This window comes from Panthera uncia (genome assembly GCF_023721935.1).
Source record: "Panthera uncia isolate 11264 chromosome C1 unlocalized genomic scaffold, Puncia_PCG_1.0 HiC_scaffold_4, whole genome shotgun sequence".
NCBI classification, from domain to species: Eukaryota; Metazoa; Chordata; class Mammalia; order Carnivora; family Felidae; genus Panthera; species Panthera uncia.
This window is the reverse complement of record NW_026057585.1, coordinates 71,510,427-71,532,632: the sequence shown is the minus strand read 5'-3', so window position 1 is coordinate 71,532,632 and position 22,206 is coordinate 71,510,427. Positions and strand designations below refer to the sequence as shown.

Sequence of the window (22,206 nt, the reverse complement as noted above, 5' to 3'; positions counted from 1 at the left end):
GAGACTACTTCCTCAAGTACAAAATTAGAGAGTAGTTGTCTCCTTGCTACAAGTTTGCTGCAAGAATATGATATCCATGATATATGATACCAAGGAGTGATATTTTGTCATGAAAAGCACCACACGAAAGGCCTACCATGGGGTAGGTGCATGGTGAATGTTAACTGCATTCCTGGATGGTTCTCCACACACAGGACTGAGATTCAGGTTGGAGCTATGCAAGCAAATTTCCTGAGAAGTACCCCACCAAAATTGAAGCTTACAGTCAATTTTCACTGTCCCAGATGCTCACCTTCTGTCACTTCTCCCCACAACAGCCAGTATCCCATTCTTTCTTTTAGCTTCTTACTCACTCTCAGCTCTTTCTCAACTTAACTTCCCTGAGCCTCAGCTTCTTCACAGAGAACAGGGAAAGGACAGCCTCACCAAAGTGATGTCATGTGTATCATTGGTTCTTAGGAACAGGAGTAATCTTCATGGTGTCAGTGTTTCCCTTTCCTGGCACCAATTTATCCAACCAACCCTACTTGTTCTCTAATCTTCTTATTCTCCTTTGGAGCACCATGAATAAGTCTGTACAAGAGCCTGCTATACATTCAATACATCAGATGGTTTCTTGACTTTGACCGAAGGACTGCACACACTTTGGACCTCCTATATGCTAAGCACTTTTCCAGAGTCTTCACAGACATTATTCAATAGCTGTCAGATAGCTGGAAAATGCCTATTTTTATTAAATTTCTACCTTTCATGAAAGAGTCTTTGTAAGTCACATTCTTTCCCCAGGGAAAAAAGGAATAAGGTAGAGACAGTGGGCTCTGCTTGAATCTTAGCTCTGGCTTTACTTGCTATGTGACATTGGGCTGCTAGTTTGTTTCCTAAGCCTCAGTTTCCTCACTGTAAAACAGGAAAAAAAATACCTATCTTGCAAGCCAAATTCTTCCTGAGAGGAAGTTTCCTAAGGACCCAAGATGGGAATATTCTACCTTGGGACCAATGGTGGGAAAATGTGCTGCCATTTCTACTTCTAATTTTTTGCACACAGTTGATGAATGGACTGACTCTTTAATAGTCTTATGTTAAAGAGTGTTTAATCTGGTTGATCCATGCAGGGAGGCTGAGGGCAACTGGAATGAGCTGTCTATAAACCAGCAAAGTGTGCCCAAGGATACTGTCCCATAACCAGGATCTTGGGTCAGAAATGCAGGCTCCCTGAACCCCTGGTTCCCCATCATTCTTCCCCTGACTGTCTTGAGGGCAAAACATTTTTTTCCTGGGAAGAAAAATTGCCTGACTCTCAGTGATTATAACCAGAAGCCCCATGTGAGGAAGAACAAAGGCAGACATTATTATCTATCGTGATGAGCCTGAGCCTGGCCTCTGTTCCACTATTTGGGTCAAAAATATAGAATTTGGATTTTGAGCTGTAGCTGACAATATATCTTGACATTCACTCCCTCTTTGAGCCTCATGATGACTCTGTGAGATGTATAGGATAGACGTCATTATCTCCACTTCACAAATGAGAAACTGAGGCTCAGAGAGGGAATATATGGGGAAAATGGAGTATCACTCATTCTGCAGCAGTGATCAGGTTTCCTATGTGTAGCAAAACCATAGCTAATCAGAAGCAAACTAATCTGAGTCCTCAATTTACTCAAATGTTTTCTGTTTTTGATTCTTAGGGGGAAAGGCAAAACAAAAGGCAGAGAATCTTGTGCTGGGCTTAATTTAATGTTATGATGTATGGGTATAGATGTGTGCATGCATGAGTGCGTACACACACACACACACACACACACACACAGTGATGGCATTTTTAAGGTGAACGAAGTCATGCCAGTCAGAAACCTCAGGAAATCTCCTCAGCTCCCTTGCCATCCCCCTACATCCTTTCTGATTCCAGGTTCTATTGTTGTCACCTCCAAGATGCCTCTCACATCTACCCAACCCTCTCCTACCCCATTGCCACTGTCTGGTTCAGACACTGGCACCTGTCTCTCACCTGATTTCATCTCTGTCCTCCAGCTGGGTACTTGCCCAGCCCATACCCTACCCTAGCCCTCAGAGCATTCTTTCTAAAACAAAACTCTGACTCGGTCACTTCTTCCATCCTTCAGTGGCTCCTTTGTCTACTGGGAAAAGTCTAAGATAGTTAGACAAATACCCTGGCTTCACTCCTCAAAGTCAGACTTTGTTTTGATCACCAGGCTCCAAGGCAGTTGCTGGGCTGACACTTTGAAGGGCTCTTTGGCCACTGCAGGGGTTGACACAGAAAGCATCCCCGTGGCCCAAGATGCCATGTGCAGAGAACAGACCTAGGAAGGAGATAAATCGCAGGTCATAGTAGGAGCTTGTCACAGAGTAACTCCTGGAACCCAGCAGGTCACCTTGGACTCTATGCTAGTTCAACGTGAGCTGAAGCAAACTGGGAAATTCTGCAGGTCAGACACAGCCCCATGAGCAGCTCAACCTCAATGCACAATGTTCCGGTTTTCCGCTGTAATCTCATTACTTAATATTGAGCCCAGCATAGTAAGACCTAATAATTGCTTGCTGAATGATCTACAGACCGAGAGACCTTGGGAAGCAGAAAAATAAAAAAGAGAAGAAGAGATTACAGGCATTGCCTCTCTCCCTACACTTTTCTTTCCAGTTTATCAGAGATCTGAAGAAAATTACCTGTGTCCGGAGTTCACGAATCTCCTTGGGAAAAATCAGGGCACAAGTAGGTTGAGGGAAAAAGATTGGGAAAGCTTGCACCAAGTGTTATGAACCTCTATTGTTTCTTTCAACTCTTATCTTAATAAATAATAAAAACCATAATATTATTTTAAATAATATAATTTAATAACTAATGTAATAACTAATAATATATATTATGTCATATATGTATACATGTACAAAACTATGTAATAATGAATAATAATTTAATATAATAAAATATTAGTGTTGTTATTGTTTGAGCAACTCACTGTGTGCCACACGCTGTAATACATGTTTTACATGCATTGTAGCTGGGGTGATAGCTGAAAGATTTAATAATAAATATTGGCACCCTCTGATCAGAACAGACACCTGCTGTAGGAAACAGGAAAAGCCACCCTGCGAGTGGGTGCTATTGCTGTGCCCATTTTACAGGTGAGGAGAGTGGAGAAACAACTTGCCCAGAGTCACAGCTTCGGCCGACTCCAGAGCCTGGGTTCATAACTTGGGCTCATAACTGCCTCTGTGAGCATTTCTGGCAAGAATGTAGTTGGACTGACCCACCTGGAAACAGATTCTCCTGTTTTCTCCTCACCAATTATTTTCTCACTTGCTTTCTCATTTCCTGCCTCCTCCATGGTGGAAGCTGAAAGGAAAGGGGACAGGAAGAGCAGAAACCATGGCCAGAAAGCAGGGTGAGTGAAGCTGGGGCAGACAGCCCTTGAGGGCAAGCAGATGCAGGGAGGCAACAATGCCAGCCATGCTCCTAAGGATGTTGCTGCCTGCTCTGCTCACGGTGACACAGCCATATAGTGACCCTGCCTGAGCCCATGCATCCCCTCTGTTCTCCTTCCCATGGTCTCTGTCCTCCCAATGAGCTTTAGGAGGAGAATGAGCACCCTGATGAGAGGTCAGCAGACAGGCAGATGATGCCAGAGCTGGCCCTTCCCCACATGTCCTCCTTCTACTGCATCAAGTAGCCTCCAGAAGCCTCCATGCTGTATGGAAAGAGGAGAGAACATTGCTGTGGGGGTATGAGGGTAATCAGGGCCTTCTCTGAGGGCCTGGAGTCTGCTGCACCAGGGGATGGGTGGGATGAGCCATGGGAGTCTGGTGGGATCCAGAGAATCCTGAGAGACTGAAGACAGAGCAGGTGTGAGTAGGGGTCTGAAGTGGCAGCTCCTTATCTAAGGGCAGCAAGAATGGATGAGGGCATAGACCAGAGACCCAGACTGGGCATAACAGAGACGTAGAAGCAAATCAGGAAGAATCAGTGTACACAGATGGACAGACAAGGAGACAGAGGACCACAGTGGCAGGAAAGAGTATCACTAGACTGGAAAGGGATGGAAAGTGAAGACAGAATCTTCAGGTCAGAGAGGAACCTGGAGCCTGGCCTCAGGGAGCAGGTGTTGGCCCTCAGGGGTCCCTGGCAGCTGTGCCAGGAGGCTTCCACCTTCACTTACCCCTCTTGCCAGAGCACACTGAGCATGGAAGCCAGAAACATACAGCCTCCCCAAGCACTGCTGGCAGATGCCGCCTTCAGAGTAAGACCCTGCCCCAGCCCATGGCACTCCCAAGCCTGGTCTTGCCCTCCCAGCCAGGGAGGGCAATCCCAGTCCCAGCTCAACAGGTGCCTGAAGGTGGGGTTGGGCAGGAGTCCAGAGCAAGCAGGCTCTGGGTCTTGCTATCATATGCTCTGGATTGCCAGTCCCTCCCTGAGCCCTCAACAACACCCCACAGATCTACTCTGGACAACTTCAGACATTCACCAGACCTTGGGACTGGAGGCAATCTTGGAGAATTTAATCCCTGCCAGGACACACATTTTCTCTGCAGCCTCCCTGGCAAAGGATGCTCCATCTCCTGTTCATAATCTCCCAAGGACAGGAGGCTCACTACCTTTCAAGGAAGCTTACGTAGCCTTGACTGCCCTTCAGGAAATCCTTGTACTGAACTAAAAGCAAGTACTTCTGATATCAGTGTTGTGTTCTCTTAAATACCTCTTTGCCCCTCCACCCTCCTGCCTCTCACCACAGCCTCCTCTCTCCTCCAGAATCCCCCGTTTGTGTTACAATGTGCTAGCCCTTACCTGCCCTACTTTTCCTTGTGAGGGTACGTGGGGCTGTCTGCATTGCCTTCCTTGCTCTTGATAAGCCCTCATGCTCTGATCAGCCCATTTTCCCCAAGCTGGAACCCTGTCATACCCAGCATCTCTAATGTGGGGAGGCACTCCCAGCAGATGCTTCACACTCACAGCACAGGGAAGGCCCCACCCTTCTGCTCAGCACCTAAGGGCTCCAATGAACAACCTCTGGGGAAGCAACTGGTGCACAGAAGACCCAGGGATTTGCAGTCAGACAGACTTAGTCACTGTGACCTGGACAAGCCATTTAGCTTTCCAGAGCCCTTGCTTCCTCTCTGTAGAATGTAGCTGTGTTCCCTGAATCATAATAATACCTGCTATTGGGTTTTGTTTGGGTATGGGTTTGTGTAGTCATTATGGACCAGCCATTTGATACCTTTGCAGCATGATTATCACCATTTTACAAATACAGAAATGGAGACTCAGAGCATTAAGGAGCCTGTGTGGAGCTGGGACACTGAGCGCAGTTTTGTCTGACCACACAGGCTGTGTTCCTAACCAGTGCTGGTCCCAGTATTGTGATCAGGCACAAGGCAGACCAGAGGCAGGAAGTGCTGAGGCATCTCAGGGGGGAAGGGCAGTCTCATGTGCAGTGGGAGGTGGTTGGCTAATGAACGCTAGACCCCAGAGCAGCACTTTTGAGGGTCGCAGGCTCTGCAGGGGCTTCTGCTAGGCATACATTCTCCTGGGGCTAGGGAAAGAAAAGGGGAAAGGGGCCAGCATTTATTAAATACCTCCTGTGTGCCCAGTATTTCACAGGCATTGTTTCATGTAATTCTCCAAGAAGCAAGTTATTTCCACTGTATCGACAAGGGCACTGAAGTTCAGAGAAGAGAAATGACTTACCCAAGGCATTGGATGAGTTGGAGGCAGCGGGATCCCAATCTAGGTCTGCCATATCGTAAAGTGTCTCTACCATACACTGCTTGGGGGTGGGGGAGGATCACAAGCCAGGACCACCCAAGTCTCTCGTCTGGGGATAGAGTCTGCCCTAAGCTTTTCTGATTCCCCCAGTTTGGGCCCCAGGCTTTCCAGGAGTCCAGATTCTGAGACTTCCACAGTCAGATTCTGAGCTACAAGGTGGTAGAAGCTGAGTGGGAAATAGTGATTCCTGTTCTCAGTCAAGAGGCCATTCTACTGTGGATTCCTTTATATCTGGAACAATCCCTGACAGAGTCTTCTCTGTTTTCTGAATTACAAAAGTAACCCATGTTCATCAGAGAAATTTCATAGACATAGAAAGGTAGAAAGAAGAAAATAATTACCATTCAGTTCCTTCGATGTCACTAATGGCTTCTAGATGTTTCTCTCTAATTTATTCTGTGTGTAAATGATAGTGTCTTCTTTTTTCTTATCTCATTCATATCACACTTTACATACAATTTTATTGTGACAGATGCTACTTGGTTGACTCTCCAATTCCCCCTTCTTCGCTCTCAGAACCACATTCTTGCTGCCAATGATTGTTTGAGGCAGTCAATACCTCATGAATGGTCCAAGCCCAAATGACAGTGCTATTTCTTCCTTTCCCAGAATCCCTTTTAGTGAGGTGCAGTCACATAATTTGGTCCTGTCCAGTGCAACACAAGGGAAACTCAGCTGAGGAGTTATTGTGAAAAAATTTCTTTTCCTAACAAAAGGGATAGAATGACAGTGATACAACCCCTCCCCCTAAAACTCCCTTCCTATCGCCATGAATACAAATGCCATGTCTGCAACTGGGCAAGTCATCTTGAGACTGTAAGGAAAAGGCTCAGAGAATCACATGGGTTCTCCCACTAACACTATCCAGCTGTGAACTAATATGAGTAATGTCTTGCCTCAAGACTTCTTGTTCGGTGAAGAAAAAAAATTCCTATATGTCTAAACCACTGTAAGTTGGGGTTTCTGGGGTTTGTATGCAAATCCTAATGGATTAAGTATCTATCTTTTAAAAAACTTAGTATTATTTGCTAACCCTTTTACCATCTACCCATATATTCTTTGTAACCATTATTGTCAAGGAATTATTCACCTATTGTTGGATATGTAGTTTTAGTCCTATTTTTTTTCTATTATAGATGATACCAAACTGTATATCACCATAATATATTGGTTTCCTGGCACAAGAAATTTGTTGAGTTGAGTTAGTTACAAAGTAGAAAGACACTAGTTTAGGGGCACCTGGGTGGCTCAGTTGGTTAAGTGTCTGACTTTGGCTCAGGTCATGATCTAATGGTCTGCAAGTTTGAATCCCATGTCAAGCTCTGGGCTGACAGCTTGGTGCTTGGAGCCTGCTTTGGATTCTGTATCTCCCTCTCTCACTGTCCCTCCCTTGCTCACACTCTGTCTCTCTCTCTCAAAAATAAATAAACATTTTTTAAAAAATTTAAAAAAAAGAGACGCCAGCTTAAGACTTTTCATTCCCAATCAAGATGAAGTAACAGAGACCAGAATTACTGTCCCACCTGTAATAACTAAAAACCTAGACAAAATACATGAAATAATGTTTTCCAAGACATTGGACATCAGGCAACAAAGAACAGTGATTTTGACAGAGGAAAAGCAATGGGTCCAGCCCTGCAGTTGTCCCAGCTTACTGCTCACAAAGTTACCAGGCTGCCACAGGAAGCGAGGACATAGAGGAGGCTCATGGTTTCCCTGGACAGAAGAGATAGAGTTGAGAGTCTGGGTGGCTGCTTTAGACTGAATGTTTGGGTACTCTCAAAGTTCATATGTTGAAATACTAACCCCCAATAGGATGGTATCTGGAGGTGGGATCTTTGGGAAGTAATTAGGTGATGAAGGTGGAGCTCTCATGATGAGAGTAATGCCCTATTAAAAGAGAAAGAGACAGGAGATAGTTTGTGTCCACCATATCAGGACACAAGGAGAAAGGACTTATTCATAAGCCAGCAAGAGCGCTCTCACCAAGAACCCGACCATGCTAGCACCCTGATCTCAGACTTTGAGCCTCCAGAACTATGAGAAATAAATGTTTGTTGTTTAATTCACCCAGTCTATGCTACTCAGTTATAGCTGTCCAAACCGAGTGAGACGGAGGCCAAGGTGGCTAGAGTTCACAGAGCAGAGTACTAGGAAAAAGAGAGCTCTGGAGGTCTGCATAGGGTCCTGTGCAAGTCTCAGATGAGCACTGATTAGTGTATATGTGTGAAGAAAGCATCAGAGGATGGGGAAGGGGGAAGACAAATGGAAAGGCTAGATGGAACCATTCTCAGAGCTCTCTCAGGGCCAGAGATATTTCCTGTTCTCACTTGCTGGACTAAGTGCTGCTCTGGTCTTGCCCAACAAAACTTGAAACCAAAATTCAAGAGAATCAAACTGTCTACAAGTAACTACATTCTAGAAAAGCAGCCTGAGAATATTCATCAGGAATTCAAAAATATCTGACACTCAGTAAGGTAAGATTCAAAATGTCTGGCATCCAATAAAAAGTTACCAGGAATGTAATGAACTGAGAAGATATGAACCACCATGAGAAAAATCACTCAGTTAAAACCGACTGAGGAGTAACACCGATGATGGAATAAGTAGTCATGGACATTAAAAAGTTATATCTAGGGGCACCTGGGTGGCTCAGTGGGTTAAGCATTCGACTTTGGCTCAGGTCATGATATCATGGTTCATGGGTTTAAGCCTGATGTCCGGTTCTGTGCTGACAGCTTGGAGCCTGGAGCCTGCTTTGGATTCTGTGTCTCCTCCTCTCTCTGTCCCTCCCCCACTTGCACTCTGTCTCTTTCTCAAAATCCAATACACATTAAAAATTGTTTTAAGTTATATCTATATTCCATGTGTTTATAAGACTGAGCATATTAAGGAGAAATGAGAAAGATATAAATCTAACTTCTACAGACGAAGACGATAATATGTTACATGAGAAAAGCACTGGATGAGATTACAAAGATTAGTAAACTTGATAACATGACCATAAAAACTAAGAAATCTCATATCAATGACTTCTACTTCTACCTTAAGCGTCTAGGTAAAGAAGAGCAAATTAAACTCAAAGTAAGCAAAAAAGGGGAAATAATAAAGATCAGGAAACCCATGAAACAGAACACAGAAAACAATGAAGAAAATTAATAAAACCAAAAGCTGGTTTGTTGGTTTTTAGAGAAGATGAATAATATTGGTAATGGTCTGATAGACTAATCAGAAAAAAGAAGATAAAACACAGATTTCCAACGTCATATATGAGAAAGGTAACACCAGTACAGACTCCATTGATATTAAAAAGATTCTGTAGACATTGTGAACAACTTTATTCCAATAAATTCAATAACTTACATAAAATGGACAGATTTGTTGAAAGACATTAATGAACCAAACCTCATTGGAAAAGAAGTAGGTAAGCTGATAACCACATGTCCATTTTAAACATTGAGTGTGGAGTTAAAACCTTTCACAAAGAAAATTCTGGAACTAGATGGATTCACTTGTGAATTCCACCAATCCTTTAAGGAAAGAATAATTCCAAGTCTGCACTAACTTTTCTAGAAAATACAAGAGGGGCGCCTGGGTGGCGCAGTCGGTTAAGCGTCCGACTTCAGCCAGGTCACGATCTCGCGGTCTGTGAGTTCGAGCCCCGCGTCAGGCTCTGGGCTGATGGCTCGGAGCCTGGAGCCTGTTTCCGATTCTGTGTCTCCCTCTCTCTCTGCCCCTCCCCCGTTCATGCTCTGTCTCTCTCTGTCCCAAAAATAAATAAATAAACGTTGAAAAAAAAAATTTAAAAAGAAAATACAAGAGAAGGGAATAGTGCCCAACTTACTGTAAAGCCAGCATCATCCTGATATGAAAGCCAAACAAAAATATTACAAGAAAAGAAAACTATAGAACCATATCCTTCATGAACACAGATGCAAAATTTTTTCACAAAATTTCAACGAATGCAAGCCAACAATACATCATGGCCAAGTGTCAGGTGAAAAGAGACTAAGTTGAGAGGCAGGAAGTGTACTGGAAGGAACAGGTGCGAGAGGGGCATGGGTCTGGACTCCAGCCCCATGTGGACCACTTTGCAGCTGTTGGCTTAAGAGGAACAGTAATGATCATGATCATGATGACAATGACTTCTCCCATCCCTCGATCACATGCTATGTTCATGGTGTCAGGTGCTTAAACACTTCATCTCACTTAGTCCTCAGAAAAAACATGTGAAGTTCATATTATTATCCAAATTTTACAGTTTAAGAAACTGAAGCTTAAAAAGGTTAAATGACTTGCCTGAGTTACTAGTAGAGAGAAGACTGGGATTTGAACCACAACCAGGATTGAATGAGACAACCATTAAGTGGTTGGCAAAGCACTGCCTGGCACATTAGACAAACTCCCTTACCTGCTTAGTCATTTATGGATGTGCAGTCCCCTCTTGAACGTTGAGCTTCAGGTCCCAAGAATCCCAGATTCCAAAGGTTCATCCTCTTTTAGGGAGGAAGGAAATTACCACTACACAGGCACCATTCCCTCCCTCTTGCTTGAGAAGTGTGATGTGGGCAGGGGCCTCCATTCTGCTTGTAGGCATCTGGGCTCCTGCCCCCACTACAGGTGTTCTGGCCCCCAGCTGGGGAAGATCTAACCTGACCCTTCATACTGCTCACTTATTGCTGTCAGGATGGGATCTGCCACTGACTGAGCCCCTTCTGTGTACCCAAACCTGTGCTCACACTTACATGTACCTCCTTAACCCTCAGAGTATTGCTTTCTGTTCTAAATATGATGAAAATGAGGCTCGGATAGAGGAAGTGATTTTCCCAAGGCCATGTGGCTAGAGAGTGGTAGAGACAGCCTTCAACCACCAATCTGTTTGGCCTTCTTTCCCCCTGTGTTACACAACAAACATTGGCTCTGTGTCTTCTGGGATTTCAGAACCTAAGCCTGGGGAAGGGGATGATGTAGGGATAAATAGTCATGAGAGAAAATACATCAAAATCTATGACTATACCATGCAACATCTGCTTCCTGTGCCCTGGGTATGGCTGCCCCATGTCAGGCCCCTAATCTAGGAGACCACATAAAGCCCAAAGTCAGATACATTTTGAGAGTAAAAGGGAGTGTTTAAAATAATGAAAGGAGTTAATTGATCTACAACAGGAATAAACCAGAACTGTTCCGTGAAAACGAGTATATGAGATCACCCTACCCAATCCCATCTTTGCCTGACCTATCTCCCCACCGATGGAGCCAAGCACTGTAACTGAGACTTGTCGGCCCTAAAAATCCATGCCGTTTGGATAAATGTGCTGCATCTCTAGGAACCCAAGCAATAGATCTGAGATAACATCCAGTTTTGTTCAGCTGCTGGCTTGTCCAAATTTGTGCTCTAAATATATTAACAAGACTTCTTTGGTCTTGGCCTTGAGAACCTGTCCTTTAGGGGGACTTGCTCTTTTTGGGACCCATCCCAGTTACCAGGCCCCATCCAGTTCTGCCCCTCAGTTCTCATCCAGTGTCCTGTGGACAGACATCCTTGACCTCTAAGTATCACTTGACCTGGATTCCTCATCACTGTCTTCTAGCAAGATAAAGGTATTCCCCGTTGGCCTCAAGTCCCCTAGTGCCCAAACTGGATTTGGCTTTGCCCTGAACTTCACCTTCATTGCTGCACCCCTCAGAATTTGAATTATACCTTGCTGGATTACACCCTCTCTCATAGTTGGTCAGTGCCTCCCATCCATGAGGCATGTTCCTTTCAAGTGAGCCTTGTCCTGCACCACTTAATGAGGCTAAGCCAGTCTTCTGCCTTTCTCTCCTGGAATTCTAGATGGACCCAAGAGAGAACTTAGTTGGAGAGTATCTTCCAAGTGGATCTGAGAAAGACTGTACATCTGTCCTGGCCTTTGACCACCTGGCTCCTACATCCAGCCTTATAGACACTCTACAGCCTGACTGTACACACCCTGTAAACCAGAACTTCACCTTGGTCATAGAGATGCTACAGTAGAATGATTTGGAATTTGGCAGATCTAGGTTAAAATTCAGACTATGTAATTTATCTACTAGGAGGTATGAGCAAGCCACTTAATTCTCTTATACTCCTACTATCAAATGGCTTACTGACCTTGTTGTGAGGACTAGTTAGATTATGTGTAGTGCCCAGTGTACCATCTGATAAAAGTGAGTGTTCAGTAGTAGGCAATTATTGCTACAGTAATAGGGTTGGTAGCATTTACCCAACAAGGAGATCTGTGGCATTGGATTATAGTAGAGTTCAATAAATGGCAGTGACAAGGACACTAGGAGGTATTAGCAGCATTTATGTTATCCACACCCAAGCCTTAGGCATGCGGCCGTGGATAAGATGCTTGAGGACATAAAGACACACACACATGCTTTGGAAGGAAACAAACACATCTTATGAGTACTATCACTGTGTCATACAGAGATGTGGCAGCTCAGCCATAGGACTCCTCCCTCCTCTGAGTCTCAGTTGGGGGAAGTTTCAGTCCCCAGTGGAAACTTAAGAAGGATGCCCAGCTCACTAGCTCCAGGGGCCACACCCAAAGTGTCTTGTGGCATTAAACTCCCTGGCTGAGGCTTTTATCCAGCCCAGGGGCTCTGTGCTGCATTTACCAGCATGGACAGAGAATCCTCAGGGCTTACTAGGGATCAGAAATTCACTCTCCAACCCATGCTAATGCAAAGAGGACCTCTGTGTCTGCCAGCTGGAAGCACCTCCCTCCAGGACTGCTCTGCATTCAGCACACTTAAGAGAGGACGAGGTGTCCCCTGAAGGGCCACAGTGCTAAGGTGAAGGAGTGAACTGCTTCTATACTGTATGAGACCAAGAGAAAGCAGGCTGTTGGGGCCACAGGAGTGAAGGAGGCTACTCAAGCAGAAGAACAGGGTGCTGGTCATTTGTACTTGGGACTAAGGGAAGGGTTGGAGGGTTTCCTTCCATGGGCACCCCCAAGAGTGACAAAGGAGCCCAGTCTTCTCTGTCCAGCTCACTGGGCGAGAAGTGTAGGGAGTGCCTGCCCTCACTGAACAGGAGTGGGATCTCCAGTGCACTTTCTAGCCTTGCACAAGTCCCTCTCAGGAGTACCATACCAGCCCCATGCCCAGCATGTGTGCTGGGGCCCCTGACAAGGCATTCTCTTCCTTTTTCTGCACCCAAAGAGCAGAGGCCAGGAAGGGACAGATAAGTGTTGGCAGGTGGAGAAAGGAGAATGGGTATGAATATGGCGTTTTCCTAGCCTGAGGGCTTGATGTAATAATTTCTTCATGGGTCCTTTGAGAGAAGCAGTAGGCATAGTGGTTAGAACCTGGCAGGCTATGCAGCCAGAGACCCAGCACTGGAACAGGCTCCCAAAGCAGTCTGCAGTCCCTGCTAGCTACTGTGGAGAGATCTTGAAGAGATATAGCCTCTGCCCACAGCCTGGCTGGGAACACAATATGCAAGATCTACAAGGCTAGATAGTTGAGTAAGAAGAAACCCCAGGCTGAGCTGTGAAGGTAGGGGGGATGTGGAGAAGCAAAAAGGGTTATAGAAGGCATTCCCAGCAGATAAACAGCTTGAGGGAAGCAAGATACAGATCCACATGGCATGTATGGCTGGTACTGAAAAAGCCGGTACCTTGGAAGATCTGTAGCTCAGATAGGAGGGCCCCCCAGCTGCCCAGACTATGATCCTTTTGGTAACCATGCTGTTAATATCATGGCTCAGAAGTCTCATTTAGGTATTGGTGAATCGCAGACTTGAAGATTGGTTAGAATCAGATGGGAGAGCCCTTAAATGCCAGGCTAAGGAACCATGAGAAAGGGCATAACAGATGAAACAGTACTGGTGGCTGGTGGGTGGACTAGGAAGGGGACCAGGAAGCAGCCCCTGAAAAAGCCCAGTCTGGGGTATGGACAGATGGAAAGAAGTATGTTATCTCCTCCTCCTTTGCAGCCCTCATCATCCGGCTTTGGGGTTGGCCTGGCACTGCTGACCAGTTCTTATGTCTTGGAAGTTTCCCCTCAATGTCTAAGACTCTGAGCTTCCCTTCTCTCTCCTTCACAACCACTCCTGATAGGAGCCCTCTTTCTTCTTCATCCAATTCCTGGTATTCCCTAAAGTTCTGCACATACCATCATACCATCTTCTTTTGCCCAAACAGCCTCAAACAACATTCCCACCTTCCAGATTCCCACCAGCACCCTGTAGCAATCAGTCCTCACAATTGTGTTTTCAGCCCTGTCCTCTGAAGCCTCAGATACTTGAAAATGCCAGGATAGCTCCTCTCTGCTCCTTCCACTCAGTTGCCCATTATCTAAATCCCTCCCTTTTGTGGAGCACTGTCAATAGACCAGGTATATTTCACACAACCTCCACTATGGAGGAGGTATTACAGATGAAGAATATGGGACTCTGGAGTCTAAGTGACTTAGGAGCAGGTAAAGAGGCTACAAGACTCAGATTTGTGGACACGAAGTCTATCTATGCTCTGTGTACTCTGCTCTGGCCTCATGTCTCCAACTCCCAGAAGGAATCTCTTGCAATCACAATCCTGTTCAGCTGACTTCCCAGCTCAACCTTCCCTGTGGTGTTCATGGCACTGATGCGATCACAGGGCTCCAGGCTGGTATTTCTGTATCAAAGAATAGCAGAGCTGAAAGTTTCCTTTGGAGTGGGCAAGTCCAACAGCTTCACTTAAAAAGGGGGCTGTTGAGACACCTGGGTTACTCAGTCGGTTGAGGTCTGACTCTTGATTTTGGCTCAGGTCATGATCTCAGGGTTGTGGGATTGAGCCTTACCTCAGGCTCCACACAGAGTATGGAGCCTGCTTAAGATTCTCTCTCATTCCCTCTCTGCTCCCCTGTTTCTCTCTAAATAAAAATAAAAATAAATGGGGCTATGAACATAGCAAATCCAGGACAGAGTTAGGACCAGCCCTTTGTTCTTCTGATTTCCAGACTCACTCCACTTATACTAACCCCTTTACTTGTCTAGTGTTTTATATTTTGCCAAATGTCTTGACATACAGAATCTTATATGCTCCTTGCCATTACTCTGTACCACAGATGTTTCATCTCTAACAGGTGGGATGACTGAGGCCAATGGAAGTGAAGGTACTTGCCCAAGGTCACACAGCTGGGTAAGTGACAACCCTGGGACATTCAAGAAGAGCTGAATTTAAAATGTGGTCATGGGGTAGTAATTGTAAGGATTCAACAGAAAATCCCACAGGTATCCAAGCACAGGAAACAAAGGGGGAACTGGAGGTAGCAAGTCAGGAGCCAGAGTCATGCTCTCAGTGACTGGGGTCACTTCTCTGTGAGGTCTCTTTTCTGCTGCCCAGCATGTCTACTCTTTATCATTTCTGCAAGATGTCCACTTTTTTTTTCTCTATAGTGTCGACTCCCCTGTAACTTTGGCTACCACCACACCGACTCTGGTTGTTAGTACCTCAGGCACCCACAGCTCACTGACATAGATTTCTAGTGTTGTCATTTTGAATTCTCAGAGAATTGCCCTCCAGACTGGGGCAGGTGTACACCCTTGATAGAATTCAGCAGTGGCCAGGGATTGGCTAGGTCCCCTGCTACAAACATGGCTACCTAATGCCTTGCCTTCTATAGGTGAGGATAGTTTCCAGAGAAGGACCGGTGGGCAGTCGGGCATCCTATATAATATTACAGGTATGAATCCAGATCTCCTGACTTACTTGCCAGTGACAGAGCTGCCCATCTTTCTTTCCCTTTGTATCCAACTCAACAAAGGTTTGATGAAATCCATGAGAGCTACTGTGCAAGGTGCTATGTGTGTATGACTCAGCTTCTGTCAACTCTGTCCTCCTTCCCCCAAGGCCAAGGACAGAACAGGGAAGTCCTTGTCTCCTTAATAGACAGATCACTATGCAGAGCCTCGGCAAGGAGAATCACAGCTTTGTATCTGAGTTCATCCTCCTTGGTTTCTCCAGTGAGTCACAGGTCAGAATAGCCCTGTTCTCCTTCTTCCTTCTCCTCTACCTCATCATTCTTCTGGGCAATGGACTCATCATCACCCTGATCTACATGGACTCACACCTCCACACACCCATGTATTTCTTTCTCAGCATCCTCTCCTTGGTGGATATGAGCTATGTCACTACCACCATGCCCCAGATGTTGATTAATATGGTGTGTCCAAAGAAAACCATCTCCTGGGGAGCTTGTGTAGCCCAAATGTTCATCTTCTTGGTCCTGGGCATTGCTGAGTGTGTGCTCTATGCCATTATGGCCTATGACAGGTATGTGGCCATTTGCTTCCCCCTTCACTATCCCTTGCTCATGGGCCGCTCCATTTGTATCAAGATGGTCACAGGCTGTTGGGCCGTTAGCATAGCTGGGGCCCTGATCTACACTGTCTTCACCATGCGTCTGCCTTATTGTGGCCCCCACAAGATAAACCACTTCTTCTGTGAGGTCCCTGCCGTCCTAAAGTTGGCCTGTGCAGACACATCCTTCAATGACCATTTGGACTTCATCTTGGGTTTCACCCTGCTCTTGGTCCCATTCTCCCTCATCCTGGTCTCTTATGTCTGCATCTTTGCCTCCATCTTAAGAATCCACTCATCCCACGGGAGGCTCAAGTCTTTCTCCACATGTGCCTCCCACATTACTGTGGTCATTATGTTCTATGGGCCAGCCATGATAATGTACATGAGGCCTGGCTCCTGGTATGACCCAAAGCGGGACAAGAAGCTAGCTCTGTTCTACAATGTTGTCTCTGCCTTCCTCAACCCCATCATCTACAGCCTCCGGAACAAAGATGTAAAGGGGGCCTTTCTGAATGTATTTGGTAACAGAAGGGCATCTCAGTGACCCAGGATGTTTCAGAGTTGCCCAGAGTCATGGACAACAATGACTATGTCATGGTTCAAGGCCATCGCTTTATTGCTTTTCCTGGATTCTCTCTTCACCCTCTGGAAGTTTCTGTCAGTTCAATCAGATCACAGTCAAATGTTTAACATGCACACATGCTTTTCTACAGTGTAGAGGATTTGGGATAAAAATCATGTAAAGAGTAGACAGATCATACAGAAGCACAGTCTTGCATTACTGTCTGACATGCACTTACAAGTAATAATTAACATTGTTTTTTGCACTAGGAGCTATAAATTCCAAGCTAGAACTATTTTACACACATCTGTGTAACAATGTGGCTAATAATTGATTTGACCTGGACTCAGCTTCTGATACTAACTCTTACCTGATTTTACTATTTAAATCTCACTTTTATTTTGAGAAAATAAATGCTATATGTATTTCATAAACTAAAAACATGTGTATATGTACCTCTATATATCTGTATGCATATTTCTACCTCTATATAGAGAGAAAGGGAGAGAAAGAGGCAGAGACTCACAAAGAGAAGTAATAGAAATAAAATAACAAAGGCCCCATTTTTCCAAATCCCAAATAAACACTTATTGGGGTGCCTGGGTGGCTCGGTAAGCTAAGCATCTGACTCTTGATTTTGGCTCAGGTCATGATCTCATGGTTTGTGGCATCAAGCCCTGTGTTGGGTTCAGTGCTGAGTGTGGAGCCTGCTTGGGATTTGGGATTCTCTCTCTGTCTCTCTCCCTCTCTCTCTCTCTCTCTCTCTCTCTCTGATAATTAAATAAATCTAAAAAAATAAGTGCCCTTTGAATATTCTCAGCTCCTCTGAGTCAACCACTATCATTAAACTGAGGTCTACTCCATGTAGTTTTAAACTTTAAACTTTTGCTTACAGACAATTGCATCCATAAGCAACACATAGAATTGTTCTTGCATGAATTTGAAAATTTATAATGGTGGCATGATATCCATATTATTCTGAAAACACTGTAATTCAACATCCTGTTTCTGACATCTACCCATTCAATATACACAAGCCTAATTCATTCTTTGCAATGAGCATTTAAATATAACACTTCTTATTTACCTAATCCTATATTGTTGAACATTTATTTTCCAATTTTTCTTTGAACATTTCTCCATTGTAAGTACTGTTTTCCTAGGATTTGTATATAGTGATGGACTTGGCATTATAGATTGTAGATCAAAGCAATTTCAAGTTTACTAGATACTCCTAAATTATTCTTCCAAATAATTATATGGATACACACCTCCAGTTCTCATCAACACTTGATACTACTTATCTATCTCAAACATCCTAAACTTGCTACCTATCTCATGGATGGAAAGTGGTAAAAATTATTTTTTTGTTTCATTTGTAATTCCCTGATTGCTAATGAATTTAGCATTTTTTCATAAGATTCTTGGTAGTACTGGGTAGTAAGTTCTGGACTCAGACTACTGTGTTCTAATCCCAGCCCTACCCTTTACTAACTCAGTGGTGATGGGCAAGGTACCTAACTTCTCTGAATCTCAGTTTCCTCATCTGTTAATAGGAAGAAAATAGTATAGACGTCAGAAGTTTGTTGGAAGGATTAAATGAGACAATACATGTCAAGCACTTGTCATAGTGAAAAACAAATTGTAAATGTTCAGTGAATATGAAACAAATTGTAAATGTTCAGTGAATATGAGATATTGTTTGCCTTTTCTTTTCTTGATTTGTAGTTTATTATATATTTTGGGTATTGCTTCTTTGTTGTTACATGCATTGAAGATATCTTTTCCTCAGTTTGTTGCTTGTTTTCTTTATTGCAACAGTAATATAATATTTATTCTTAAACTTTTATAAAACAGATGCAAACAAAAAGAAGACAATGAGGGGGGTGCCTGGGTGGGTGTCTGACTCTTGATCTCTGTGTGGGTCTTGATCTCAGGGTTGTAAGTTCAAGCCCCATGTTGGGCTCTATGTTGGGTGTGAAGTCTACTTATCTCCTTAGACCTGGAGATAATTACTGTTAACATCTCAATGTCTATATTTTAGGGTTTAAAATATTTTAAATTGTTTTTATTAATATTTTTAAAGAAATATGGTACAATTATTAAACTATTATGTGTTTTCATGATTTCTTAAAAGGTTTTAACACTCTATTTTTGGTCATATTCTCATTTTATTTTATTTTATTTTTTAGAATAGTTGACACACGACATGGTTTCAGGTGTACAACATAGTGATTCAACATCTCTACACATTATGTTGTGCTTGCCACAAGTGTAGCTACCTCTGTCACCATAGGACACTATTACAATATCATTGACTATGTTTCTCATGCTATACATTTTATTCCCATGACTTATTCATTCCATAACTGGAAACCTGCATCTCCCACTTCCTTTTGTCCATTTTGCCCATCCCCCCCACCTCCCTACCCTCTGGTGACCATCAGTTTGTTCTCGGTATTTATAGGTCAGATACTGCTTCTTTTTTTTTTTTTTTGTATGTTTATTCTTTTGTGTTTTAGATTCCACGTATGAATGAAATCATATGGTATTTGTCTTTCTCAGCCTGACTTATTTTACTTAGCATAATACCTTCTAAGTGGTCCATCCATGTTGTCACAAATGGCAAGATCTCATCCTTTTTTATGGATGTGTAGTGATTTTTTAAATTGAATTATACAATATATATTTTCCTGTAACTTGATGTATTCACTCAATAATAGATTTTGACATTTATCATGTTGATTTGTTTTCATTGCTAAAGAGTATTCTTTTCTTTTTATTTTGATGAATAGAATAATGACTTAATAAATAGAATTTTTAATAAACTTATGAATCTTTTCCTTTATGGCTTTTCTTAAATGAACATGTATCAAAGATTTCACTGAGCTCATTAATTCATGAAGGAACTAGTAAGATGTTAGGACTGGGCCAAAGTATATTCTCTACTGGAAAAATTTCATTTGCATTTCTACGAATAGGAATTATTTGCATTATTATAGACAGAAATCATTTTTCTTTCTACCAGTTTTCTAGAATTTAACAGTTACATCTGTAGAGTTATAAAGCATCCAAGGCCATAGAAAATCAATTAAAATAGTACACCCTTATAAAGTCAGATAATCTTCAGAGGGTCTACTAAACAACATCTGGCACTGTACCAAGAGGACACCAAGAAATCCCTTTTGCCTTTTTGCAAGTCTCAGATGATTTTATTTTCTTACAACACCCATCCTTGTGATATTAAATAATCTTTAAAAATTATCTTGATTAAAAAAATACCGGTCTCATTATGTCTGGCCTCGTTGTTTATATAGGTGTAACACGCAGAATGTTAGCCACGTGGACCATCTGTAGTTTGCTTTGCAAATCTAGGGACATGCAGTATTGAGCCACTTCTAAAGTCACAGAATTAATTTCTGCCTGTAAGTTTTCATATGGAAATCTCACATTGGACTTTTAAAATCCTCTATTATTTGTTATGCTAAGGCTGGAAAACCAATCCCAAGAAATTAACTCCTTCAAATTTTCCCATAATACCTATAAATTTGGGGTGAATTCCTTTCTTATGAAGGCTCTGAAATTTGCTTAAGTTTCCTGCTGGCCAGTGGGTGACATTTCTTAACATCTATAAGGTTGGGACCTTATAAGCCAGAAAACAGGTTAGTTTTTCTGGGAGAGCTTTATAGAGATTGAATTCACAAGTCAACTCAACCCTTGCTACTTAATAATAGCTCAGCATGCTTGCTTAAGAGGTAATAATTCTTAAATATAATCTTTGTTAAACAATCAGTTTGACCAAGTATATATCCTGGGTAAAAAGAAGACATAATTATTGAATGTATGCTAATAAGTAAAGAGACTAATTTAAGTGTCTGAATTGTGGGAAGTTAATAAAAATCAGGTTATCAGTTAAAAATGTTTCACTGCAGTTCAAAAAAAGTGAATCTACTAAATCAAGTATTAGAGACAGCTTGAGGGGAAAGAGGAAAGGTTTTCTCATATATCCAAAACACCCCGAACATTAAAAACAATAGCAACAATGATCTGAACAAATAATCTCATTGGTTAATTCCACTCCATGTGATTAACTCTTGCTCTGCAGAATCTTGGACCAGCAGCTAGTATCACAAAGTCACGCGGTTGTTGGCAAGAGTCAGCTCCTCGCTGGCTATTGCACTGGTGGTCTCAGTTCCGTGTTGTCCGTTGGCCAGCAGCCACCTCTGTTCCTTGCCACATGGACTTCCCCATAGAGCAGCTCACAAGAAGCCAACTTACTTTATCAGAGCAAAAACTGAGAAGAGCCAGAGAGAGAGAGAGTTCAAGCAAAATGGAAGTCAGTCTTTTATTACCAAATCTCAGAAGTAATTATCTCGTTGCTTTTGCCCTATTTTCCATTAAAAGGAAAACGCTGGGTTCCAAGCACACTCAAGTGGTGGGGATTACACAAAGGTGTGACTACCAGGAGGTAGGCATCACTTAGGGGCTACCTTAGAAAGCTGCCTACCTGAGAGGTACCTGAATGAAGATCAGACAGGAAATGGCAGTTGGTAATCTTGCATAATTTTTCCCACAGGTTGGAACCATTGAAGGTTCTTGAGCAGGGGAGGAACCAAGTCAGAGCTGAAGGTTAGCTGAAGATGACTTTAGGAGCTATGTGAACACTTACTGCCTACAGAGCCTGTGTGATATTGTGATTTACAATAAGGAATATATACACAGTCTTATGGTTCCTGCCACAGAGCTCCCAAGAACCTTGGAATTTCCTAAGTGATGAGAGCCATAAAGGTGTCTTTGTTGTGTCAATGAGGTGATTTTTGAACAACCAGTGGAACCAACCATGCGATTAGAGAACTTTCAGTCTCATCCTCAACCTCCTGGGAGAAGAGAGGAGCTGGAGCTCAAGCACCAATGGCCAGTGATTTAATCAATCACAACTAGGTAATGAAGCCACCATAAAAACCCAAAAGGTTGGGTTCAGAGAGCTTCTGGGTTGGTGAACACCTGGATGTGCTGGGAGGGCAGTGCACCTGGAGAAGGCATAGATGCCCCATGCCCCTTCCCACATACCTTGCTCTGTGCATCTCTTCCATCTGGCTACTCCTAAGTTACATCCTTTTACAACAAACTGGCAATACAGTAAGTAAATGTTCCTCTGAGTTCTATAAGCCATTAGCAAATTAATTGAACCCAAGGAAGGGTCAGATGCCACAGGTGACAGCTTGGGCTTCTGATTGGTGTCTGAAGTAAGAGAGTGGGAAAAGTCTTGTAGGACTGAGCCCTTAACCTGTGGGATCTGACTCTATCTCCAGGCAGACTGTGTTAGAATTAAGGTGGCTTGTAGACACCAGCTGCTATGGGAAAGCTGCTTGGCCACATGGAGAAAAACCCACGTTGGAATTTGGTATCAGCGTTATCACCCTGCCAGTTGAGGAAGGAGGTAGGTCACACACCTACAGTCCCTGAGTGCTTGGGGTGGCCAGTCAGGAAGAGGGCATTCCAGGCTGGGCCAGGGAAATGCTGGGAAAGAAACAGCCTCCAGGGGTGTGAGG

General features: G+C 43.5%; 1 protein-coding gene across 1 annotated transcript; it reads left to right on the top strand.

The window, feature by feature from the left end:
* Positions 1-15,688: 15,688 nt before the first annotated feature.
* On the top strand, positions 15,689-16,636 carry LOC125912691 (olfactory receptor 2A12-like). The gene has a single exon (XM_049617342.1). The coding sequence runs from the start codon at positions 15,689-15,691 to the stop codon at positions 16,634-16,636; it is 948 nt and encodes a 315-aa protein (XP_049473299.1).
* Positions 16,637-22,206: the final 5,570 nt, after the last annotated feature.